The sequence below is a fragment of the Culex quinquefasciatus genome, chromosome 2, assembly GCF_015732765.1.
Source record: "Culex quinquefasciatus strain JHB chromosome 2, VPISU_Cqui_1.0_pri_paternal, whole genome shotgun sequence".
NCBI lineage: Eukaryota > Metazoa > Arthropoda > Insecta > Diptera > Culicidae > Culex > Culex quinquefasciatus.
In genome coordinates this window covers 207,864,670-207,892,183 of record NC_051862.1, presented here as the reverse complement: position 1 = coordinate 207,892,183, position 27,514 = coordinate 207,864,670, and the positions used below count along the sequence as shown (strand labels likewise).

Sequence of the window (27,514 nt, the reverse complement as noted above, 5' to 3'; positions counted from 1 at the left end):
GCCACTTTTATCCTCCTCGCTCTCTCTCTCTCTCTCCATCGAGAAACATTATTGTAGAGGAATTCACTTTTGTCACGCTTGAGGTGAAGACTTTATCAAATGTAATTTATTAAAATGCCCAAGGACAACGGGATTTCGAAGAAATGAAGCTAAAGCGATTCTATTTTTGTAAATTCAAATAAATTATTATTACATTCCAGTGCTAAGCTTTGACTTTGCCTTCTATCGTTTGCTGCTGCTCGTCGACGGTGGCGGCAAATCATCGTTCTCAAAGTAATCAAAATAGTCGTCATCCTGGTCGAATTTAATCTCCTCCGGATTACCACCGCTGCTCCGAGGACGAAGCTCCCCCAAAGTCGTCGCCACCGTCGTCGTCGAACCCGTCCTCGTACCGCCCATCGATCGTGATTAGCTGGATGATTGCCCGCAGAAGCGTGCCCTCGTCCGACGACCAGTCCACCGGCGACGGGTTGCAGATCTTCTTCTGGAGAAAGAGGTTGAAGCCGGCGCGCAGGTCCTGGATTAGCTCGTACGTTTCCTTGTTGCATTTGAGGCTGTTGAGGTAGGGATTTTCAGGTGGTTAGAATTTGAATAGTTTTGAAGTGAGACAAATTTTACCAGTAGTGCCCAGCGATCGAGATCAACTCGTACGCGCCCTCCGTCTCGACGTGGTTATCGCCGAAGAAGAACAGCGGGAACGGATTCACCACCGTCGTGTCGAAAATGGTCAGTCCCGAGCCGGAGATCTTCTGCTTGTCGTAGTACACCACGAAGCTGTTTGAGTTGAATGAATTGAAATAGTAGTTCAGAAGATCTTCAAGGTTGACTTACTTGGACTCAAAATCCGCCAACGTGCTGTTGACCGACGAAGGATGCATTGTGGTCCTGCCCTGTCCTTCGATATTTAAAATGGACCGCCCGTCTGGTGAGTTCCGGTTCCGGATGACCTTCCGCACGAACGCCACATTCGGGTACAGCCCGGCTCCGATGATCGCCTTCAGCAGCTTGTCGTTGTGGGAGTTGAGGTTGTTCGCCCTGGACGTAACCTGGGCGTTCTGGAGGAACTTGGCCGAGTAGAGGTACTCGCAGAACTGGCGCTTCATGTTGTACAGCTGGTTGAGCGTGCCCAAGTTCAGGAAGTTCTTGTACGCAAAGTGCTGAACGTCCCGACCTGATAGGTCTTTCCACTGTTCAATCACATTCGCCAACATCAGATGATCGCTGTGGTAACCTTTGGCGAACTTCCGCTTGACCATTCCGACCTCCTTCTCCTTCCCGAATGGTTTGTAGAACGCGTCCTTGAACGAGAGACTTGCCGCGATCGACGAGATCGGGTCGGCGCAGCTGAAGATACTCGACAGCAGAACCATCTTCCCTGTCCGCGGGTCCATCGGAAGTCGTGCCAAATGGTACCCCAACGGGGTCAACGTCTGATCATCGTCGATCGCGTTCAGTCGGTTAAGCAGCTCCAGCGATGTCTCGATCACGTCGTCCGTCGGACGATCGAGCAGATGACTCATAAATGCCCGAGCCTCTCCCAACCCGAGGATCTTGATGTTCAAGATGACCTCGTCCAGCGCAACGCGCAGAATCTCCGGCGGTGTATTCTGAAGCAGCACGTTACGCCGTCCTCGCGTGTACAGATGGTAGCAGATCCCGGGCTGAACACGACCCGCGCGTCCCTTGCGCTGGATTTCGTTCGAGATCGAGATCCATTCGTCGCGCAGCGATGAGACGCCCTCCTCGAACATGTTGATCTTGTGGCGACCGGCGTTGACCACAAACACCACGTCGTCGATTGTGATCGACGTTTCGGCAATGTTGGTTGCGAGGATGATCTTGCGGGTGCCCTTTTGGGGTCGCGAGAAGACCGCTTTTTGGTCGAGTTGGGGGACTTTCGAGTGGAGTGGGTAGATAAGGGTGGACATGCGGGACAGATCGCGATGTGCGGAGAGAAGCTTTTGGACGTCGGAGATTTGCGCTAGACTGGGTAAGAACACGAGGATCGCTCCGTCTGGTTTGGTGGCTGAGATGTGGTAGATCAGCTCCGTTATCAGATCGTTCTGACTAGACTCGCTCAGCGGGTTGGCGATGGTTTGGAGCACTTTGGCCGGGTATTGACCGCGGATTGTTTGGATGTACGGATCGATCATGTCGAAGAACTGCAGCATTTGACGATCGCGGTAGTTGGGCTTCTTCGGTCCCGGGTTAAATCCGTGGAAGTTTATCTCCGATATAATATCTTCGAGGTAGAACTCCTCAACGGGGAACGTCAAACCAGGGATTTCAACCGTTGGACAGTCGTTGAAGTATCGAGAGAACGTCTCTGCCGTTAGCGTTGCACTCATCAAAATGATCTTCAAATCCTTTCGGAACGGTAGAATCTTCTTGACGATCCCCAACAGAAGATCCGTGATAACGTCTCGTTCGTGAATTTCGTCCAGAATCAAGTGCGAGTACTCCTTCAAGCAGGGATCGCTTTGCATGATCGAAAGAACAATTCCCGTCGTGCAGAACACGATACTCGCTCCAGCCGATCGCGGCTTCTTCGCATCCAACCTGATCTGATAACCAACCGAGTCCCCAAGCTGTTCACCACGCTCCGCTGCAACTCTCTCCGAAAGCGTGATCGCCGAAATTCGCCTCGGCTGCGTACAAATTATCCGACAATCGGCACCCCTTCGCTTAGACATCGCCTGATCCAGGATAAACTGCGGAATCTGCGTCGTTTTACCACTTCCAGTCTCACCCTTAACCAAGATGACCTGATGCCTGTCGATCATCTGCAGAATCTCCCGCTGTGAACCAAACGCCGGAAGTCGCTCGCGAACTTCCCTCATCACCCCTAACTTCTCCTTCCTCAAATACTCATCGTACAGATCCGCATTCAGTGTCTCCTTCGCATCCAGCTGCCACTGTTCCAGCATATCCTCCTCCTTCACCGATTCCTCCCTCAAAATCTGATCCAAACTTTTGCTAATCACCTTCAAATACTCATTCTTAAACACCGAATCAATCTCATCGTTCTGCACAAAGTGTCTGAAGAAATCCACCTTCCCCCCACCACCATCCTCCAAGTTCAAATACTTCCGAATCTCCAAAATCTGCCACCGCGGAATCGTAATATCAACCGCCTTTCGCTTCTCCCGCTCGCGATTCTTTGCCGAGTTCCGATCCCGATAGTACAACCCGAGCGCCCTTCCCCGCAACCCCGGCGGTGGCCGATCTCTCCCCGTCACCACCTGATCGTCCCGCTCATCCCCAAACCTCCGAAACCGGTTCGCATCCCTTCCCCCATCCCCACCCTCGTACGCCATCCGCTCGCGGTTCTTGTTCCGCTGAAGATCCTTGCCACTTCTCCACTGTCCGTCTTCGCCATCCTCGTCCCGATTTCTCCCACGATTCTTGTTCGCGTAGTACAGGCCGATCTGCTTGCCTCGCAAATTACCACGACCGCCACGACCTCCGCGGCTCGGTCCGCCTCCGCCTCTGGATCGGTAGCTCATGTCCGGTTCGGGTTGATGTTCGGTTTTGCTTTCCACTGGATTAGACTAAAAATTGATCAAACATTAAATAAATAATAAACTCTTTAAAATTGACTGCTCTCCCCTATAAACAGGCCACCCCTCGCGAACCAAAACAAACCCCAACTTTTCCAACCCACCACCACCCACTCTCACCTCTTTGTTCAGGCGAAACTTGCGAAGCTTTTCCTCGAAAGAATCCTCGCAATCGGACATTACAGTGGCACGGGCGATGGAAGATGAGCTGCACTTGTTCTTTGGAACGATATTTGAACAAGCCGATAGAACTTTTGAGAGGAAATTTGCTAAAAAAATTGAAGCACTTCAAAATATGACTCGCGCGGACGGGACGAAAATTGTGACAGAGTGAAATTGACAGCGATTTGTTTAGAATTGCGTGTGCTGAAATTTTTCAAAATATTTTCGGTAACATTTCAGGTAGGGTAAGATGTCAATTTATTGCACTCAATTTTTATTTATATTATTTCTAGAGTAAATTCTCAAAACAACTATGCAGTCATGGATTTCCTATGCAGATAGGACCTTTTGAAAATTTAATCCAGATTTATTGTGTTATTTCATGACACATTGTATTTTTTGCATAACATTTTAGAGTTTTTTTAATAATCAAAATTTTACGATTCTGAAATTCCAAAAGTCTAAAATTCTGCAGAATACAAAAAAAATCTTTAATTCTTATTTTTATTTAACTTTTGATGATGACTTTTGAATTTTCATTTTCGAATAGTTTTTGATTTTTTTTAATTTCTTAATTTCTAATTTTTTTAATAGGGTCTTAAAGCCTTATGTAAATTTTTATGTACAATGCAATGGTAAAAACACGATTGAAAACCATTTCTGATCAGTGACCAGATCGACTCGAGGCTCGAGCCAAAATTCTCAGTGGGAAGAAGGGCCGTAAAGGGGAGCGTTCTTTTATTACGTAACGAAAAAAATCGGACTATTAGACCCCCCTCGTTACAAAATTGCCATATAAATTTTAAAAAATTGTATGGAGCGTAATACAACTTTTATGATTTAAAAATCCATTTTAAATGCTTTCGGTCGTGCAAAGCGACATTGTACTCAGAAAAATAAGCTTCATCGTTGTGAACAATACATCAATAATATATCACTTATATAAATTTTAATGTCAAAAAGTAGACAATATAAAACACATACCTACCACTGATAATAAAACAGCTCACTTACCAGTAAGAAAAAGGTGCTTTCATGGTCTGTTTCCATTTTCATCAAACCAAAAGTACACTCAACCCCCGGTGGTTGGTCACTTTTTCGTTTGACACTTTTTTAGTTTGTACCCCGTTGGTTGGTCAAAGTCAAACTAAAAAATGACGAACTGTCACTTTTTACACGGCGCTTACGCACACTATCAAAACAAACGTTTGGTAGTGTGTGTGAACTCCGTGTAAAAGGGGTGTCAAACTAAAAAGTGACCCCGTTCGTTTGACAACAGTTGGTGTCAAACCATCGGGGTTTGAGTGTATCAAATAAGTAATAAAAAAACTGTATTATGTGTAATATCCCTCAAAATTCAAATGCTAACCATAAGAGAGCACAGGGCATGATGTATTTACAGAAAATAGTAATGTGAATAAATGATAATATTTCCTTCAATCATTAATATGTTTTTCGAATATTTCAACGCCCTCAATCCGAAGTTGTATTGTTAAACATACAATTTTGGTGGATTTTCTGTAATCATTTCATCGTATAAATTTAATGGCACATGTCAGGCTGACGTTCCACCATCGAGCCATATTGTAAAATCCACCATAACTGTAGGTTAAACTACGTCAAACAATACGAGTTTTATAATTTTGGTGAATTTTTTTAAACGTTTCATCCACTACTTTTAACATGTCATGTCGGTAAAAAAATTGGCTAGTATTGAAGTCAGCCCGACATGTGCCGTTATATTTATGCGATGAAATGTTTACATCTCGGTTTGTGATAAAGAACGAAAAAAAAAACGAAAAATTATTTGTTTGACACACCGGAGGGTTTTTGTTAATTTGATTTGGAACCGCGGTGGATTTTCTTGAAATAATTCGAACTGTCAAAAATCCACCAAAGCATCTACCGGTGGATACCAATGGAATGGTGGAAAGAGAGGAATCACAAATCCGTATAAATAATTTCAAGATTTTTCAGGTGTAAACCGAAAACGTGATCAAAAATTAAAGTGGAAGAATAAGGCTTTTAACTGCTTATTTAATTGTCGGTGTACCGGACGCCGCACTGTTTAATCATTTTCTGACGTCCATTTAATTTTGCAGTCCAAATCAATGACTGAATTGGAAAAATAAAATTCTTTTCAAATTTTCTTTTCTTGATTTGTGTGCACCTACGTCGAAGACCAAGATTGTTTACTTTATGCTCTTTGGTCTGACAGTCTTGGTCTGACAGATTTGGTCTGTCAGATTTATCATGGATTTTGGTCTGGTCTAGGCGAGGGATAGGACACAGCACCTTCCTGGTGGATACTTTTCCACCACAGATTTTTGTGTGATCAATAGAGCTTTATGACGTTTCGCGTACACACACTAGCGCACCATTTGATTTAGCTGGCCGGACAAAATTTAACCTCAATACACGCAATACATGCGCACGTAGATAACTCTATGTGGTAGATGCTTAGGTGGATTTTTGACAGTTCGAATTATTTCAAGAAAATCCACCGCGGTTAACCAAATCAATTTAACAAAAGCCCTCGGAGTTGTCAAACCATCGGGGTTTTCCTATACACGAAATATTTCACCATAAAAAATTTAACAACCATGTTACACTGTTAATTAGATTCTGGTTAACCGCGGTAAATTTTCATGAAATATTTCAAACTGTAAAAAATCCACCAAAGCATTTACCAAATTGATCACACAAAAAACTGTGCTAGAAAAGTATCCACCGCGATCAATTTTTGACAGTTCGACGCCAACGAATTATTTCAAGAAAATTTACCGCGGTTAACCAAAATCAAATTAACAACGCAACTCCATAGAGTTATCTACGTGCGCATGTATTGCGTGTACGTACACGAAAAAAAGTGAGGTTAAATTTTGTACCAGCCAGCAAAACAAATGGTGTGCTAGTGTGTGTGAGATCGGGCTTAGATAGCTCTATTCTGCCAACACTGCCTACCCTTTGTTTGTGTTTGTGAGCTCGCAGCCGCGACTGTATTTTACAGATTTTTCGATCCAGAAAATCATAAATATCTGTATACACAGATTTAAAAAGAAATATTATATTTATTTTTATACCGATTTAACAATTGAATAATGCTTTAATAAGATTAAAAAGCTTAAATCTGCTAACAAAAGTTTATTTAAATTTTCTATGACTTCAAATTTGACATAATACAGATAAAATACAGATTTATTTTTAGGAAAATACAGACCTCCCATTAAATAATCTGGCATCGTTGATCCGCACAAAAGTTGTGTTCGTGACAGATGTCTCCTCCGCTCTCACACAGCCAGCAGAAGTTCGACGGGTCGGGTCGAGGTTTTTGGTGCCGTGAGTTTTTCCCGTTAAAAATCTTTGGAAGTTCGGACTGCGTCCTCGGGAATCGGTTCCTCCGTGGTGTCTGTGTGCGGAATCCATTTGCGTGTAAGAGATAAACATTGATTAATCCGGATAGAATCAGTTCTGCATCGATTCCTTTGCCCCGTTGCAAAAGTTGTGTGTGTGTGTCCTCATTGCGTGTGCACTCTTTTTTTCTATTTCCTGCTGCTGCCTGGCCGCGGCCCCGTGTGTGTGTTTGTGCGCCCCTGTCCGTGTGCCGTATGTGGCAAAATTAGAATCAAGTCGAAAAATCAGGTAAAATAAATGGTGAAAATTGTAAGAAAATAGTGCTCTTTTTGTGTGCAAAGGATTATTGACTTGAGCGGTCAAAGGGAGTTTCCAGTGGAGCAAAGAGGAAGTGGCCCACGAGGGACGGAAAGGATGTCGATTTTCCCTACAGCAGTGTGATTAGGAAAGATACGACGAGGAGGAGGAGCAGCCCCCCGAGGAGAGACGAAAATCGTTCCGATTTTCATCGGACGAGGAGGCAAAAGTAAGTGCAATATGAAAATGTAAAGACACAGAGAGATAGAGTGAGAGGGAGAGAGCGAGCGAAATGAATGAAAGAAAACAGTAGAATGAAAAATCAAAGAGGAATAGTGGCAAACGAAGAAGAAAGTGAAGAAAAAGAGGAAGGTTCATCATCATCATCATCAGCACACATAAATCTGGTCGGTCGTGATTTGAAGAGATTTCTTTACACGATCAGGTTGCGTATTGAAGACGGACGGGCGGACAGATGGACGGAACGGATTGAGGCTTTAGAGTTGGAGATTTTTTTTCGGGGTTGGAAACAACGACAGGTCAGACCGAGAGCCACACGAAGCTAGGCAAAAGAGGTCAATAAAAGGATTTTTTTTTGTTGATAGTTTTCAGACTGGGTGGTGGTCACTCTATGAAGAGCTAATAATATTATTATTTTTTTCATGTTATTTTGTCATGTCTTAAACAGTAAAGCTAATGTTTTTATTTGGCGAACAATAATGTTTCTCCAATCTAATCTATAGTTTAAAACTTTGAGCAATGGAACTGTGATTATCCTATTTATTCCTATACTTGTATTCATTGCTTTCGAAATATCACTTAGATATCAAATCCCTTATGACCTGCTCGATGTTTTAATTTAACGTACTTCTTTAAAATGATATTGACCAACAAGAAAATCTTTCAAATCCATCGGCCATCTTGCCATTTCCCGAAAACTAGTTCACAGAACGTAAAATTTTGCGTTTACACAGAATCTGTTGGCTTGGCACTAAACATTTCGGTTAGGCCATAATTAAGGCTACCAACTCTTGCTGAGCAAAAATCCGTACACTTTGCCGATATGACACCATGGTGTAACAAAAAACTGTCAATGAATTATTTAGATAAATTAAATTTAATAAATTTGAGAATTAAAAATATAAAACTGTGTCGTTTTTACAGCTATCCCAAAATGCTATCAGAGTGCTTATGACTTGCTCGTTTAAAAGTATTCATAAAATAACCGTGATTTGAATCAAATCATTATGTTCTTCATTTTTTTTTGTTAAACGTTTAACAGTTTACGAAATGTCAAGCTTGCTTATCGTTCTAAGTGTTTTCACGAACACTTTTCCAGAGTTTTTTTTATTGAAAAGGCCCTATAAACATGTGAAACACAACAGTTTATAGGACCTTAAAAAAACTCTAGATTTGTTAATTCAAATGTTCAAAGGTTTTCACAAGTTTTAGAAAGCCTTTGGAAATGGATAAATATATTAAGTAAGGAATTTCTAAAGTTTTTTCTAGAGTTTTTTTAAGGTCCTATCAACATATGAAAGACAATAGTTCAAAAACTCTAGAATTATTGATAATCAAGTTTGAACTGAGGAAACTCCGGAAAACTCTCCCTTTTTAAATCAAACTCACAGAAAAATAAAAAAATTCTAGTTGACAAAAGCTTCGACCAAATCAAAAAGTAATTCAATGATTAAAAAATTGTTAAAATTCCGTACATATCCGTATTATGCGTAAAATTCCCTACAAATTTCGGCCTGTTAAAAATCCGCGAAGAGGTTCAAAAATCCGTATGGTAAGGAAAAAATCCGTAAATAAACATGTATTGGAAAAATTATTTAACGTTTTTCATTGTCAGATCAATAAATTAATAAAAAATTAAGGTTTTTATTTGTTTTTTTTTAATTGTTGTATTTTTATATGCCTTTATTTTGTTTAATTTTAACTTTTCTTGAAATACCAGGTAAATTTTGGCTGATTTCAGCGTGACGTACTTTATGGATGAAGCCTCAAAAATGATTATTTTTAGGGGTTAACTTAAGCTGTGTTTTTTAGTAACATTTCCTTTATTCTAAGTAAAAAAAGAATACAGTATTTTTTATAGTGTTAAATACTACCAAAAACAAACGTAAATTAAACAAGATAAAAGCAAATTTAAATACTAAAAATAAAACAAGAAAAACAAAAAAACAAGAGAAGTCAAGTTTTTCGTAGAACAAAAATTGCTAAAATTTTTTTTAAATATTTGTCTTGTTTTAAAAAATTTGAAATTATTTTTTTCGAAAAGATTGGAAAATTTTACGAATGTTTCATATTTTAACATTGTAAATCGGACCATAAGTTGCTGAGATCATTAGAAAATGGTGGGTTGTTTGGGTGTGACTTAGAAAACGTCAATTTTCCTGTTTTTAAACACTTGCATGGCAATATCTCAGCAACTAAGGGTCGTATCAACAAAGTTCAAAAAAGCAAAATATAGAGAATTTTCTCAGCTTTTAAAAATAATTTTTTTTTCAGAGGTAGGCAAACATGTGCATTAATTTAAAAATAAATAAATGAAAAACTGCGACTATTTTCAAAAAAGTCAGCTAAAAATGGATTTAACTTGAAAACGGTGCACTTTATCAAAATTTCACGAAAGTACTTTTTGATTGCAAATTTGATTCTAAATCGAAAAATGAAGATGAAAAATTTGTGCGACCAATATTTCAATTTTATGAAAAAATCAGTATTGATTTAAAAATTCATAACTCGGTCAAAGATTTTTTGCACAACCTGGAAATTTCTGAAAAGTTGGCATTTTATGTCCTCTAAAACATATCAAAAAATAAAAATAGTGTTTTTTTGCAAATCAAGTTTTAGTGACAAAAAGTTAAATAAAAAATCACCAATTTTTTTATCGTGCATCATTTTTTTTAGTGTAGACCTACAACTTTGCCGAAGACACCAAATCGATCAAAAAATTCCTTCAAATGATACAGATTTTTGAATTTTCATACATCATTTTTGTATGGACAGCTGCCAAATTTGTATGGAAAATTATATGGACAAACTAATGATGCGAAATGGCTTCTTTGGGCATACCGAAGGCACCAAAAAAATTTCAGTCGGATTAAAAAATACAAAAAAAAATCGAATGACCGAAATGAGCATGAGCATGAGCATGAGAGATCACTAGGGTTAGTGAAATTTCACGATTTCGCGGACAGCGTGAAATCCGTGAAATTTTGCTTTTTGCGTGAAATCCCGTGAAATTGTATGTTTGTGTGAAACTGTAACGATATTTCTCAAAATAATTTATCAAACTCAAATAGGAATGAAAATAATCTTAATAATTACTGCAAAGTTAAGTGGTTTAATTACTTATATAGGGTTAGTGATTTTCAACGATTAAACACGGCTTAAATTTGTGAAATTTATCAATTTTCTCAATTTTTTTTTTAAATTACAAAATAATAAATATTTGATCCATAAAGACTATTTAAGAAAATTTTATCATTTTTCAATTGAAAAGCTTGATGTGAACCATTTGAAGAATTGTTCAGTTTTTTTATTTTTTTAGAAACTAACTAAATTTAATAACACACATTTTGCTGCTATTTTAATTGAAAGGTGTCAATAGAAATTCGAATAATCCAGCTTTTTTTTACTCAAAATAAAATGAAAAGTTTTTTTTTTATTTTTCAAATTATTTTCGTGATTGATAAAAAATACTCTTTTTTCTATTCTCATTTTAAATTAAAAGTTTCGATTTCGTTACAAATCATATTATTTTTGCATATTGATTTTAAATTAAGTTCTTTATAAGTGAGATGAAAACTAAAAAAATATTTCTAATGGGCTAACTGTCGCTGAAAATTCAAATAATTTTACTCATTTTGGCTTAAAAAGATTGTTTAATCTTACTTTGGTATGAAATTTAATAAAATGCCAATGAGCGAAAACTTTTTATTTTTACAAGTCGAATATTAAAAAAAAACAGTTCAGTAAATGAGAAAACGCATACCCTATATTTTGTTTCGAAAAGAATTCATCCATAAACCACGTGGAAACTTTTTTGAAAATTAGGAGAATTTTGTTTTTGTGTCAGGTTCAAATTAAGTGAAGTTTTTTTTAGTTTTATAATGAAGCATAACAAGTAGTTTCTGTGATTTAAACATAACATTTTGAGAGTTATTTTAACATTTTTCACGTTCCGCGAAATTTGCGTGAAATTTGGTGTTTTGAAATTGAGGTCCCCGTGAAATTTGCAATTTTGAAGCGTGAAAAATCACTAAGCCTAGAGATCACCCATGGTTGCCCCTCCGTTGCTGAACAGAACCGTAATATCCTTTCAGCACTACTGATCATAGGCTTCGACGATCTAGTGGTGAAAAAAAAATCGAATGACCGAAATCTGAGAGAACTGCTCACAGACATTTGGAGCCTAACATTTCAAAAGGGCACAAAACTTTTGTAAACAATAGTGTATCCCTTTCACTCAAATGACAGTTTGCATAAGGTGTGAGAGGTATACATTCTTGTTTACAAATGTTTTGTGCCCTAATGAAATGGAAAGCACGATTTGTTCAGAATTTAATTCTGAGTCGATAGGTATACGTGAAGGTGGGTCTGGGAGAAAAAGAAGTTCATTTTTCGAGTGATTTTATAGCCTTTCCTCATTGAACTGAGGAAGACAAAAATACGTCAAATTTTTTTTTTCATAGAAATATTAATTTATTTTAATGTAACCACCAAACCATTTTTAATGAAAGAATAATATTCCAAATTGACTTAGAAACTTGTCCTACTAAAAAAATCTATAAGGGACCATCCATAAACCACGTGGACACTTTTTGGGATTCTGTTACCCCCTCGTGGACAATTGTCCATATAAAAATAAACTTTTTGTATGGATCGTGGACAATCGCCATAAACCCCCTAAAGTGTCCACGTGGTTTATGGATGGTCCCTAAGATCTGAAGTTAATTATTAATTCTGTTTCAATAACACTTGAAGCATGCAACTCAAAAATAAATTTCAACTTTTATTATTGTACAATTGTCCAAAAAATCCGATAATGAAGTCCGTTTTCCGGTTCAAACTTGGCCATTTGAAAGAATATGAAAAATCCTATTTATCAATGTTTTCATAATAACAGTTGCTCAACTTTAAAAACTTTTTTTATGTACTGTTTCTTGCATACACATTTTGTATGAACTGAATGCAGCCTTGCATAGAGGAACAATCTACAAACAAAAAAAAAGTTTTTTTTTTCATAAGGAATGTACGGATAAGTTTCAATCTAAGATTAAAAAAACTACACAAAACATGAAATCGAGAAAACAACTATTGTGAAAATCTAGAGACTTAATCATCTTGTTTTTTTTTTTATTTTATGGTGCAATTACTCAAGTTCTGTTGAAATCATGGCATGAATTAGAACATCAATCATCTTTTTTTTTTATTTGATTGAGAATCATCGTACAATCTTAGTATCAAAAAATAACGATAATACCTGGCTTGAAGTCAACAAAATATAGCATAAAATTTATCTTACGTTAGTTAAAAAGATTGTAGAAAATATGTTCAAGTTTTAGCATTTTCTCAAATCATTTCTTTCTTTGTTAAACTTTGATTACAAAAATCGAATGTTCTGCGTAACGATTTACCTTTATAGAGTAACATTCATCTCTGATAATATATATTTTTTTGTGTAAGTGGGTGGCAATCCTCCTCTCTTCCACCCTCTCTATCACTCTTGCGAGCCTCCAACCCCCCTGAATCCCGCTCTCCCACCTGTTTGTGACTCCACTCTTGTGGGGGTGGGGGCGGTGGTGGCGCGCCACAAAGCAGAGGAGAAGAGTAGGTATATTAGAGGAAAGAAAGAAAAGTTGGCCGAGAGATTTTTTTTTCTTTCTTTCTCCTATTTGCTTGGTTCTCATTTTCTCGAGAGTTGGCTCGTTTCGTTTCTTCTGCGTTCGTTGCCGTTTCGTTTCTTCGGTCTGGTTGTTGTTGTTGTGTTTGTCGTCGCAGTAGTCGCCTTGCGTTGATGTTTGATTTTTTGTCTGTTGTTCACTCTTCTCTTCTCTTTGCTTTTGCGTTCCACACACTGTTCCAGCAGAGTGAGTGAGTGTTACACAAAGAGAGGGTTTTACTGTGCGCACGCACACTTGGACGACACACTTTCTGACCTGGCGCACGTGCGCTCACAAATACACGCGGCAGTAATAACATGAGAAGGTTGCACTGGAAAAAGTGTGCAGGTGAAATTGATGTATCTCACATTTGACATATGAATAATTCAAAGTTCATTTGCCGGTCGCTGGACGCGAACTCTCGACCGTGGTCGTCGTCGTCATGTTGGTCTGCCATGGTTCATCTCTCGCATTTCACTTTTTCGCATTTTTAAGCGTGTGTTTTATTAAAATAAATTAATTTTTACTATGCACTTGGTAACGTGTGGACAGGTTTGCAAGTGAGTGGGAGAGATTGGAACTAAAAGAGAAATGTATAAATTTAGTGCACCTACTTTGACATTTGAACAAGTAAAATTTGAGTTTGTCTTTTGAGATTTCCAGTGAAGGTCAAAACTGAATAGTATCGGAAAAACCCAGAAAAATCATAATCTTTTTAAAGCAAAAACACGCAATAATGCACGATTTACAATGTATCTTAAATAGTTTTCAATTGACTGTACATCAGGGTGACAATAAAAAAACGACTTCAGGGTTCGATTCCTTAGACTAAAATAAGTAACTGAGAAAATGTTGAGCGAAGTCGGTTAAAGGTCGCTTTTTATCTATTATCGCTTATTATTACCATGCATCAGGGTTGTTAAAATATCAAAATATCAGCTCTCAGCAACTACAATTATCTCGCCTGAATATTCATGCCTCAAATACAACTGCTCTTCTCTCTTCATTGAAACTCTCAGCGCCGAACAAAGCCGAACACGTTTTCGTATTTACCCACTCGCGATTGACATTTTCGTTTTCTCTCTTATTCCCGCTTCCAAGATCATCCTACCGCAACAGCGTTTAACCACAAAAGCCGCCACAAAACCAATTTCGCAGACGCAGTTTAACGGGACGTCATGCGTGGTCGGCTCCTAATCGCCATCTCGCGTTTTCTCGTTGCAGTTTTCGGAGAGATTGAGAGACTCAGCGGTGAGAGCGCATAGTCGAGGAAACGGGAAGGAGTGATAGAGAGAGAATGTCATCGCTGGGAATCACGAGACACAAGAAGAGATCTCACAAGCTATAGTGACGGCCGCTATACTCTCGGATATTTTTGGTGCAGAGATAATCTATTGATAGCTTTTTTATCACTCATTTGCAACACTGCCATGCATGTTTATTTTTGTTCGAAAATATATGTTTAGTCCCTGTTTTTTTTTAGGAAAAACCTAAATACCATGAAGTTGAAAATGTAACAAATTTTGATAAGAAATGCAAAAATAAATCATGATGCAAATCATTGATTGCCTTTTGAATTTTCTACAAAAAAAAGAAAACATCAGGATTAAAAATATCGTTTTCTAATAACATTTCTCTTTTCGGCCTTTCAAAACTGTGGTATTGAATGACGGCTTTCAATAAGTTTTTAGACCTAAAAATAAAAGTTTCTCTTAATGCAACGCAGTAGGCCTGGCCGCTTTTATGAGTGTTATACGTTTCGGGGATGCTCGAATGTATTACAATCATCAATATTGACAAGAAAGAACATGGGGCGTAATCTAATCACATGTTCTTCCAGGATGCTTTCTTCGGACTGGCTGCGCTTGTGTTTGATTAGATTAGATTAGATTAGACCTAAAAATAAAAGTTTCTCATAGTATTTTTTTTTAAGAAAAATGTTTTAAAACAATTGAATGAGCATTTGGGATATTTTTTATGAAATTATCAAATTTCGTTCAAATTTATCAATATCATTTCTAATTCAACAGAAGATTCCAATGCTCTAAATCTTTCATACAATTCAAAAACCCGGAAAATATTTGAAAGAGTATTTAAAAAAGACAAGGTAGCTAAATATTTCTCTCTCTATTTCTATTTCCTCTTTCCCTAGCAATTTCAGTAAGTTTTTTTTTAATTTTCTTACTCTTGTTCCAAAATGGATTATGATGACACACATCTGAAAGCACCTCCAAAACTCAGTTATGTACTGCAAAAAAACTTATTGTATCTTGATTATTCTTGATTATGAATTGAATTGAATTAAAGTAGCTAAATATTTAATATAAAAAAAAGAAGTTATCATCAAATTTTGAAGATTCCAAAATTTTAACTTTTTCAGTAATTTAAAGAATATTTCAAAGCTTATTTTACAATTTCCAGAATACGGAAACTGCCAAGGTTCTTCGTATCATATTGATTTAACGATCAACATTTTCAAATATATGTTAAACTTTTTTTTGCTCTCTTTTGATGTTTACATCTAACAGTCAGTAAAATGGTTAAGTAGTAGGGTGACAATAAAAAAACCGATATAGAGATACCCTCTGACTCGATTCCTAATGCAAAAATAAGTATCTGTGCCAATTTTGAGCCAAATCGGTTAAGGCTAAGGGGTCGCTTTTCATCGTTGAAGTTTATATGGGGAAAATCACGAAAATGTATGGGGATAAACATCGTTTCAGTAATTTTCTGCTAGGTGGCGCAGGTCTCGCCCAAATTGTCCAAGTGTGAGATTCTTGTAGGAAATTTAATTCCCTACAAATTTGTCGAAGGGCGCAAAACGATCCGAGTTGATCCTGATTTTTGGTGATTTTTCTAGAAAAAAATATTTTCTTATATACTTCCTATATACCCCTGTATACTATCAAGTATATAAACCGATTTCTTTTCATCGCATTGCTAATAACTCATCAGGATCAACTCGGATCGTCTTGCACTCTTCTACAAAGTTGTAGGTAATTAAATTTCCTACAAGAATCTCACACATTAACAATTTTGGGCGAGACCTGCGCCACCTGCTGCAAAAATCCTGAAGCGATGTTTTTTCCCCATACATTTTTGCGATTTTCCTCATATAAACTTCAACGATGAAAAGCGACCCCTTAGCCTTAACCGATTTGGCTCAACATTGGCACAGTTACTTGTTTTTGCCTAAAGAATCGATCCAGGGGGTATCTCTTGCGATTTTCCGAAATTTTCAATTTTTCTTGTCACTCTATTAAGTAGCCATCTTATTTGTAAGCTTAGACCTTTGCAAATTGTATTTCAAGTCCCCCTTTAGAAATTCCCCAAATAATATTATTGCTGATAATTTAAATTTTTATTGAAACAAACTTGTACAATTGATTGTAAACTATTTGAAATATATTGTATAAAGTTTTTTTTGTAATTTTAATCAGATAAAGCAAATTTTAATTTTTTGGACCTCGGGAAAAAAACATAAAACTATCTGCCTTAACCCTCTACTGCCCAAATTTTTTGTCCCTTGTTCAGGAGGTCATTTTGAGAAACTTTTGTTCTACAAAAAAGCTTTACTTCTCTTGTCCTATGTTTTTCTTGTTTTATTGTTAGTTTTTTTTTAATTTGCATTTATCTTCTTTCATTTTGCCTACACAGTAAAAAAAATATATGTGTAAAATCACATGCAAAAGCATGCACATCACCTTTGTGAACAAAAGCATGTAATATTGTATGAAAAAACGTGTACACAAAAAGCATGTACCGAAGAAAAAAAAATCTGGTCTACTCACCCCAAAAATAACATCAATTCGGCGAGAGTCATACTCAAATTACCAAGTCTGCGCCCCAACCCACTCGGCCGTTTTCTCATACAACATTACATGCTTTTGCTCACAAAGGTGATGTGCATGCTTCTGCATGCAATTTTACCATCAGATTTTTTGCTTTGTATCTAATTTTTTCACGTCTTTACAGTAACTTTTTCATTTCTGGAGTTTTTTTTGAAAAGGTCCAAAAAACAAAATTTTCAGTTTTTTGCTTTTTGGGTGTTTTTTAATACCCCTGACTCAAGGCGGTTTCAAAAACACCCAAAAAGCAAAAACTGGAAATTTGGTTTATTGGACCTTTAAAAAAAACTCCAGATTTTTTTGTTTGTTTTTCCCATTTTCTTCTATAGAAGATTTGCAGCAAAGCTAAAAGTCACATGCCACCTATGAAAAAATAGCGTAAACCTATGATTTCTTGAAAAAATGAGTTTTTTCCTTCACAATTAACATTTTTATCAAACTAATGCTGGATTCGGATGAGAAAAATATTTTCAACAAATTGGTGTACAACTTTCCAATATTTGTTTGATTTTTCTATGAGAAAATTGTAAATTTAGTAAAAGATAGTTATTTGGACTATTTGGCAACAAAGTCTTTCAAAAACCAATAAAAATGGTTGAATATACGTTAATACAACTCTTATCAACTATATAAATGCTTATTTCATTGATATATACCGGGAAACTCATTTTTTCGTGTTCCAAATCATTTTTTAAAGAAGATGGATGTCATTTCATGCAAAACAAAATGGCTATTGTTATACCATTACCTCACATTCCTGAACTGTCTTCGTTGCGGAATTAGGAAAAGATTTAAATATACGGTATTCGAGATACTGTTTCGCAAACCCGTCGCCGTGCCTCCCGAGCTTCAATGCTAAGAGGTGTGCTATTTTTTTAACTTCTGTTTACATTGGTTCTGATTTTTTGTGTTTTGAATTCAAATTACGTTCTATTGAACTGTATTTCATGGGTATATTAGAAAACCGGCATATTGATTCATATAAGAATGTTCTGAAGCTAGGACTAACTGTTCAGAAAAGCAAACACTTCTTCCAACTCGAAAACCGTCCCGTCCATTCATTCCAGTGTACCCACCACCAGCACAGTTAGTCCTTGCTGTGTGCGTATCAACGGTTTCCACTCCATCCACTTGGAAGTGATTCTACCAGTATTCGTGGGACCACCATTCACCCTCTTCGGCCAAACGGTGTACGGTTCATTGAGGCACAGTCGCGCACCCGCGTGTGTGTGCGTGTTGGTGTTCCGTCCCCCTGAACCAGTGTGTTGTGTTGGTGAAACCATCAGGCAGTACCAACCAACCAGCCAGCCAGCAGTCCAGTCAGTCTGCTCTTCTTTCTCCGACACTTCCAGTAAATCTTTCGACTCTGGTTTGGTGTTTCGCTTGGTTGGTGTGTGGAATTATGATGGATCTCTGACTGACGGGTTTTTGGCCGAAAAATTAAGTTGTGTGTGCGAAATTGTGTACTGTTAAGAAATGGTTGAATTGTGATGCTGATTGGCAAAATTTCGATTTCCCATTGCAGGAAAAACTAGCGCTGGAGAAGAAGAGAGCTGTGTGCGAGCTGTTGATGCTGACTTGGACGGCGACGACGACGATGAACTCCCGATGAAGCAGCAGCCATAGCTCTGTGTAGTCGTTGCTGTAGTGTGTGAAGCAGCAGCAGCAGCAGCACCACCACACCACAGGTCCCAGGCTGGTTTTTGCTTCTTGGCCTCGGTCGTGAACGTCGGAAATGGGCCCAAGAAGTGGTCTTTGTTTTGAAACCGCCCAGAACCAACAGCAGCAGCAACAACAACATCAACGAAGAAGAACCTAATTTTGTGTGTGTGTGCGTGTGTCACCACGTTCCTCGAATCGTGCCGTGTACCTGAAGAAGGAGACAGGGGAACCAATGTTACAGGAAAGTGTAACTCGCCAATAAAAGTGTAGGCAAATAATGTCATAAAAGTGTGTTGTTTCTTAAAACTACCCACCCTCAGCCAGAGAGCAGTGTGCATGTGCTTAAAAAGGGGGAAATAAAAGGCAAAGAGTGGTGTAATTCAGTGTTGGAAACCCGAGCAAAAGGAAAAGAATGCAACAACATCTTCAGCAACATCCAACGGAGAGCAGCAGCAGCTGAGGAAGAAGAAAGTGTCTAACTGGTGAAAAGGATTACCCACCCATCGTCATCATAGCAGGAACGCACTGAAGCGCAGCCACCGCCGCGAGTACTAGGAAATGAGGTGAGTTTCTACGACTCTGATATGTGCAATGTGCACACGCCGCCGCGCTGAAGTGGGTCGTTCGATGTCGAGTTCGACACACGTTGGGGGTGGGGGAAAGACCCTTCAGAACGAATTTTAAAAATTTGCGTCGTTATCAAAATCGACTAGAAAAAAAATAAAACTTTGGTTTGTTTGATAGCAGGTGATCACCATAACTACTGATTGGGTAAAGGATTGATATGCATGTGGTTCACGTGTGTGTACCGACGAAAAAAAACAACAAACCAAAAACGGCACGGAAGTCACACGATGACGACGTTTTCTTTTTGGTTTTGATGTGGTGTGCCATAGGGACCGGGGCCCCAAAAGTTTAACCTAGGAAGGGGTTATCGATAAACAAATATGCTTGCAGCTGATTGCATGTTTTTAAGCGAAAAAAAGAAGCAAATTGTAAATTTATCTATCCTTGCATGCATGCTATCGCTGGTGCAGGTTCACAAAGGTCGTTTTAACCTTATCGACTGTTTATCTTTTCTAACTAACTGGTTTAGTCATGTTCACGTCATCCTTATCGGCGTGATAAATAATCAACTTCTGAGAATCTGGGAGACTTTATTTATAGCATATTTTAACTTCTTTCAAAGATCAGATTTATGGTTCATTATGCATTTATATTATAAGTACGTTTTTCATGTTTTATTTTTAACATTTTAATATGCATTTATCTTGTTCAATTTATCTTTGTTTTTGGGAGTATGCTACCACCTCCTATCATTACATTTTGCCTATCTGATTTTTTCATGTTTTTACAGTCACTTTTTGAATTTGTTGTTTTTTTCACATTTTATCCTCTGGAATGGCACCATTACCTTTTGAATTGTAAAAAAAAATGCGTAGAGCTATAGTCTGGAACACCACAAAAATTACTGCATACTTTAAAATCAAACTCAAATTATTCGCTCTACAGCATTGCCATGGCGTTCCCGATTGCGAGATTCCTACCCGAAACTAAGTGTCCGAAGGCTTGATTGTTGAGGCAATTGCAAACCTCTTTTTACACCTTAGCTTACTGCATACTTCATTTTACTTTAAATATAGGAAATGTTAGTGAAAAAACACAGCCAAAGTTGACAAAAAAAAATCAAAAACCTTGGCAATGTCACATAAAATAAGTCAAACTTCCAACCCTAAAATTAGCTAAAAGTTTAAGAATTTTCTTTTCAATGCTTTTAAAGATTAAAAATTTGTTGAAAAAATGATTTTTGGAGAATTTTTAGATCGAAGCCCGTCTAGAGGGTTAATGTACAAAAGAATTATCTCATTAGCTGTAAATTTAAAAAGTCTGAAAATCTCCAATGTGAAAATTTTCCTCAACAAATTTCAATTAATCAATTGTGCCTTTATATCGGTGCCTCTGTGCTTTCTTGATCTAAGCTTGCTGAGATTTCTATCCAGTTAGCATAAAAGAGCACAGATGCATCGATCTAACTATTATCCAGAAACTATTTAAAACTCTACAGCCCAAATTTTTATCCTTTTTTTGTTTTTCTGTGTTCAGGAGGTCATTTTTTGAATTATTGCCTACCGTCAGTGGGGGTGACTATGGATCAAAAAACGATACACCTCTCGTAATTTCTTGATAACAAAAACAATTAAAATCACATCGAAAATCGTTCAACGTAGATTTGTTTTTAGATTGTTTACTAACATTTTCACAAAATATGGAAGATTTTGATGAACACTACCTTAAATGCCAATAGTTTGAAAATTGACCCAATCTCACCCCTTAGAGGGGGTGACATTGGGTCAAATGAAACAAAAATGATGCTCAAATACAACGACACACAGAAAAAAAAATCAATTCTCGTAATCGTGAATTAAGTTCACGAATGTGAGAACCACGAAGGAATTTATTTATTAGTATGGTGCATTTGCACTATTAACGTGAATATATTCCTTAGTGGTTCTCGCATTCGTGAATTTAATTCACGATTTCGAGAATTGATTTTTTTCCATGTATGGTAAAAACAAGCCATCCAACAGTGTTTCTTGTACGAGGGAATCGTATTGACATGCTACAATGTTTGAAGTGGAAATTTTCAAAAATTTGGGTAGTTTTCGAACGATTCCACCAAAAATATTTGAAAAATGATTTTTCGAGAGGTTATTTTTGGCCTAAAACGTAACTCAGCTTTAGACAGCTGCCAAAATAACAGGATTTGTTCTACGAGCGAGATTTTTTCAGCGAAGTCATCTTAAGATGTCCCCTACACAACCCTTTTAACAGAATTTAGTTTCATTGAGAAGAACCTGAGAAATTGTAAAATTCGTAAAAAATCACTTTGACCCAATCTCACCCCCACTGATGGTACTTATTTCCGTAGTAACAGTTCAATAGGACGAATCATACTTGACGTGAAATGTCACTTGAGCAAAAGGGATAGACTGCTTGTTAACAAACGCAGATTTGCCCTATTGAACTGTTACTACGGCTTTTTACATCAATATCGACTTCAGAAAAAATATATTTTTCGAAAACATTGTCAAAATCACATAAAACATGTCAAATTTCAATATTTTCTTTAAAATATAAGAGTTCTCCTTTCCTTCTTTTTGAAGATTCAAAATTTATATAAATTGGGGTAAAATTACATCGAAAAATATGTAACCATTCAACCATCAAATTGTTCAACCCTCCAATATTTGTTTTTCTTATCTGTGTAGTTCACTGTTATAAAACACATTTTGAATATGTTTTTCGATGGATTCGTAATAGTTTGAAATTTCTGTAACGTAATATTCCTAAATTATATAGAAAATTACACAGCACAAAGAAGTTAAAAAAATGCAGTTACACATAATCATGTGTAAATTTACACAAATTTCAAGGAAATATTACACATTTTTGCTGACACAACTGTCTACATTGGTCTGCATCAGTGTTTTTCAACCTTTTGCGTTCCATTCTCCGTTGGCTGATTTTTAAGAACTTCATCCCCCCCCCCCCCCATCTTATTCGCAGCTTTATTTTGAAGTTATTGTTTTCAATGCCCAAATTTTAGATGTTTACAGAAAGATTGCAATTTTCATATCAAATTAAAGTGTAAACTAAGAAATAAGCTAAAGTACAGACAACGCAGGTTTGATTATTAAAATACACTGTGATTAACATTTGCTTTAAATTTTTTGCAGGACGCAAATTTCACTTATTTCTAAAGATTAGTTCATTTTCAACACACAGATATTTTTATTTTGAATATTTTGTCTTTAACTGCTAACATTTGATTAATTATATTTCACACAAAATATTTCATGACAGTTTTATTAAATTCGTTTCTGTTTATTTTCTCTAAACTGCTCTTATTTAATATGCAATTCAGTGCTCTGCTAATACTAATACTCTGATCCATTAAAATATAATGATATATGAAAAATGTTTGGAATGTTTGTAAAAGACATAAACTCACAAAAATATTACTCGAAAATTACGTATTTTTCTAAGCTTTAAGGTTGCAAAAATTCACAGCAAAAATGTTAAAAAAATCAAAGACTATAAAATAATATTTGAAAACCCAACTTTTCCGAGCGAAATCAGCGTATATGGCTAAAAAGCTCGGTAATAAAGACAAGTAACTAAACTAAACAACTTTTTTCTGGAGAACTGTCCAATTATTGCTTGTGTCCAAAAAATACAAATGCCTGAGAAATATTGTTTCAATAGATGTCAAACTTCACATTAATCTCAAACCCTTAATTTTTTTTTTGTAAATGCGTTTAAAGACATTTCTATTGAATCCTTATTCCCACCTAGAATTGCCAAATTTCCCCCAGGGGGGAATTCCTCACCGGTTGAGAAACACTGGACTTCATTCTAGGAGTTATATTACCATGATTTTTTTTAAAGTGTATGAAACATTAATTCTTTACTAGAAAGGTCATTTAATATTATATACTATTATACACTCCTTAGCATGTGGAAAGATTGTGGGTCAGAAAAATTATGTAATATTGCCACCGGGTTGACATTGATATGATTTCAGTATATTTTTGAAATAGGACCCACAATAGGACCCACAAGGTCCATGCATAATTTTTGAAGAGAGGTTTTTTCAGTACTGTTTAAACAAATAGTTGCGTTGAAAATTCTTATTTTGAAATCCCGAGGTGATCAAAGTCATAGTTTTTCTTGTTAAAATCAGAAAGGTGTTTAAACTTTATTTTTACGTCAAGTGTATCATCACTAAAGTTGCTGATCTCGTTTTTAAGATTTATAACAAAAAAAGGTAAAAATGTTTAACACTGGAACGCCCAACGCATGTCCAACTTACACGGACGCCCAAGCCTCCCAAAAAAGTTGGAACGGTAACTTCAACTCGCTGGTTCTCGGGGATTGCTCAACCAATCGGGACGATTCTTGTTCCCAGTAATTTGTAAGAATGTCTAGATGATCCTAGAACTTTGCAGAACTTAATTTGATCAAATCTGTAATTTCTGCGACCGAAAAAATCGTTCCACCTTTTTTCAAAACGACTGCCTCCGCGGAATTTTTGGCGAATTTTTTTTTGTACGCGAAAAAAAAAGTTGGAACGATGTTTTTAATCGCAAAAATTACAGATTTGATCAAATTAAGTTCTGCAAAGTTCTAGAATCATCTAGACATCCTAACAAATCACTGGAAAGAAGAATCATCTTGATTGGTTGAGTTATGCCCGAGATCCGTTGAGTTGAAGTTACCGTTCCAACTTTTTTGGAGCCTTGGGCGTTGGAATGTTAAACAGCCAGAATTTTGCCTGACATTATCGATTCATATTGCACTTTAAACTGGATTCGTTTTCACATTTTATATTAAATTTGTTATACTGCAAATGTCTATAAATTTGGAGATTTTTAAAAATTATGTTTTATTATATTTATTATTAACAAACTTTTTTTTACTTTCTCCTAGTTGAAATTTTCCAAAGAATCCGAAAATTCATCCCATTTTTCGATTCGAAACTATGTTCATAATGAAAATCATGACACTTTGAGAATATTAAAATAATGCTTTTCATTAACACTTTCTTGTTTGAAGTTAACTATTTTTTTAAACTTTTCAAAATTTTATGAAAACTTCTTCTAGAAGTACTTTGAACACTTCTCTACCATGGTTGTACTCAATTTGTACTCTTCATTTTGCGAAAAATCTCAAACCGATCTAAAGTCACCCCGGCTATCAAAGTCACCATGTTTCAAGGTAATTTTTTTCATGTATGATTCTCGGGTTAGTTTGCAGTAGGTCCTATGTGCCATCACGACCTGCATAACTAATTTGCTGTTTCCCCTAAATCAAACTGAACTTTCATTGTTTTTGAGTTGAAATAATTTGATGGAAGATGAACAATTTAAAGCATGTTTGATATGTATATTATTTCTAAATAAATCGCAATCCGGCTTTATTTACAAAAAGCACTTAAGACCTATTGCCAATTGCACTTTTCCCTCCAAAATTTAGGTAAAATTGCAATGAAAAGGAGGTATTATTCAACCATCTTTTGACTGTGTAGGCTTCCCAGCTCATTTTGTGTAACATTACATGCAATTTCATAAATTAATTTTTTTTGGGCTGTTAAAAAATTACATGAAGTTGATACCAACTTGCCACCTTCTGAAGGTATTACGAGGCCAACGCAAATCTATCTGCAGAGCCCAATTGTTGTTCATAATGAAAACGTGTGCGTGTTCGCCCATGTGGCGTGTGGCCCTGGCAGAAGATCAAGTTTGGCAGATCCACACCCCGGGTTGACCGGGATGCTAGCAACCAGCCTGGTCCGCCAGGTGAGGAAAACATAACCCCAAACCATCAAACTTAATGGCCTAATTGCAGCCCGAACAGGAGATACAGACAAAATAAGTAGTTTGTATGATGGTTGCGGGGGGTTTGGGCCTGGGTTGGTATGAGGTGGAGGGCGCAAACGTGGCCGATTAGATTTGCTTCTGTTGGTTGTGTTGAGTGGGGAGGTAACATAGGAGGGGGTGTTGGTTTAGGTTGATTGAAGTGCAATCATGCAATGTAAAACATGAGAGGTATTATGAATTCATAATAGTATCGTTATTGTTGCTATGTATGAAGGACTAATTCGTACAATCTAGGGATGAACCTTTTCGGGGAGCCCGTGAATTGCTACAAACTTCTATTCCGGGATCAATGCTCTAAGCCTGCCGAAAAATTTCGATTATTGGCAGCAACCAACGAGCCCCGAACCGCGCATTAAGGCAAATCCACCCTGTTTATATACTTCGCAGCCGGTCCGTGCCGAATTTCGCGAAGGGAGAAACCTACATTCGCCAAAATCAAATTTCGTACACTCATAATTCAATTCGGTTTTGGAATTTGCGATTTGCCAGGCCAGTCCATCAACCTCCAAGGCAGGCCGGTATTGGTTGGTATCGCAAGCCAACGGCCTCAACTTCGACCGGCTCAGGTCTACGCCAAAGCTCAAGAGTGTGTTCAGTAGCTTGCCCCCGTCCGTCTGTCGAGTTGCTGTTGAGGGGGTTGTAGAAACCTTTTTTGATTTGTGCGAATTCTTGCTGGTGGTGGTGGAGTGGCCTCCCAAATCCGCGCACACACTTGGCCTATCGTTGGATCATCATCAGCAGAAGCCCAAAAGGTTGTCCGATACCCGTCGACAGGTTTGATGTGGAATCGATATTGAATCGATTCATTCAAACCGCGATACATACCAGGTATTGGTGGTTGTAGCTCGTTTTCTTTCTTCTACCCCTCACTCCAAGTATACTTTTCTACGATTTCTTGCCTCTCCCACAAACTACACTTGGAGTTCATAATTTTTTGATGAATCAAAATCTTCCCCAAACTAAGGAATCATTTCTGACCTCTCCTCACTCCCGGCAATTGTTCTGTACACCCGAAATATCTCAACTCTGAGGTTTGTTTTATGATTATTCTGGCCACTTTACGACAGCTGCCATCATCATGTCCTCGGGGTTGGCTTTGGGACGACAGGTTTAAATCGATTTCTAACCTATTAATAGAGCGGAACACAACAACGACGACGACGACGAATACCCCGGCAGCGCAATACCCAATCAGATTGTCAACAAAGGTTCTCCTCCCCATCCTCACTCCCAAATTCAAAATGTGAAGTGCCTCTCCACTTGAGCTCTCCTGGCACTGACTGGTAGTAGCTCAGACTTATGTTTTATGATTTATTAATCGACTGGTGCGGATCTTGCAACTCTTGGCGCGGCAGCGGCGGCGGCTGCTACTTAACCTTTTTCAACGCCATGGCATGGCGACGACGACGGCGACGGGATTGACAGCTTCGTTGTGAGACGCGGAACTGGGATTTGGAGAATATGATAAAAGGGTTTTTATTTTATTTGGGGAAAGGGACCTTGGAGCGTCATCGGCTGCCGAACTGGACTGGGTTCAAGGTTACGTTTTGTTCCTTTCAAATTTGATATTTTAAACTCATTTTGTATCTCTCTTTCTATCTTCGGTTTTTTTTCACTTTTAATGTTTTGTGTTTAGTCAAAAGTTCAACATAATACTTACGTGATCTTGAATTATGTAATGCTGCATGCTTGCGGCAAGAGAGTCCTTAAAAATGGTGTCTATCTAATATGAGCAATTCTCAAAAAAAAAAAAAAAAACCGACCCATTGTACGAATAGCTACCATTTTGGCAGCTATTCGTACAAAAGTGGTATGTAAATATTTGAAAATCTCTAGATTGGGAAGGAATTTTCTGATTGATTTGATGTGTTCGGCACAAAACGTTGTATTCCTAGCATCAGTTTTTTTTTAATTTTCGTTTTGTTTTATAATTTTTATGAGCCATAAAAAGCCATCTTTTGGACAATAGAAAAGTATGGGTAGAAATGTTGATGCCGAGTTATGAATTTTTGAAGAAACTGTTTCATGAATATTTCTTCCTTAACAATATAACATTGAAGGTCTTTTTGTTCCTAAGATACACACTCAAATATACAGAGACTATAAAATTTAAGTTTTTTAAGTGTCACAAAAACAGCACTTAATAATAATGTAAAAACACGGAAAAAAATCAATTCCCAAAATCGTGAATTAAATTCACGATTGCGAGAACCACGAAGGAATATATTCACGTTTGTAGTGCAAATGCACCATACTCATAAATAAATTCCTTCGTGGTTCTCACATTCGTGAACTTA

General features: G+C 37.3%; 2 protein-coding genes across 2 annotated transcripts in view; one reads left to right on the top strand and one right to left on the bottom strand.

Annotated features, from left to right (window-relative positions):
• Window positions 1–163: 163 nt before the first annotated feature.
• Window positions 164–3,880, bottom strand: LOC6047977 (ATP-dependent DNA/RNA helicase DHX36). Its single transcript, XM_038255543.1, has 4 exons — window positions 3,681–3,880; window positions 832–3,551; window positions 619–774; window positions 164–554 (listed from the first exon to the last, which is right to left on the bottom strand). The coding sequence occupies exons 1-4, from the start codon at window positions 3,738–3,740 to the stop codon at window positions 320–322; spliced, it is 3,171 nt and encodes a 1,056-aa protein (XP_038111471.1). The 5' UTR covers window positions 3,741–3,880; the 3' UTR covers window positions 164–319.
• A 3,113-nt stretch (window positions 3,881–6,993) lies between these two features.
• The window catches only part of LOC6047972 (dual specificity tyrosine-phosphorylation-regulated kinase 2), a 61,763-nt gene continuing 41,242 nt past the window's right edge, over window positions 6,994–27,514 (top strand). Inside the window, 2 exon segments of the mRNA XM_038257597.1 lie at window positions 6,994–7,602; window positions 18,641–19,340. The gene's annotated coding sequence lies outside the window, so the exon portion shown is untranslated.

Excerpts from the sequence above, each read along its gene's own strand:
- LOC6047977 (XM_038255543.1), bottom strand. The coding sequence starts at position 3,740 with ATGTCCGATTGCGAGGATTCTTTCGAGGAAAAGCTTCGCAAGTTTCGC. Across the intron at positions 3,552-3,680 it reads AGTTTCGCCTGAACAAAGAG|TCTAATCCAGTGGAAAGCAA; the intron begins GTGAGAGTGGGT and ends ATCAATTTTTAG. Across the intron at positions 555-618 it reads TCGATCGCTGGGCACTACTG|CCTCAAATGCAACAAGGAAA; the intron begins GTAAAATTTGTC and ends CTACCTCAACAG.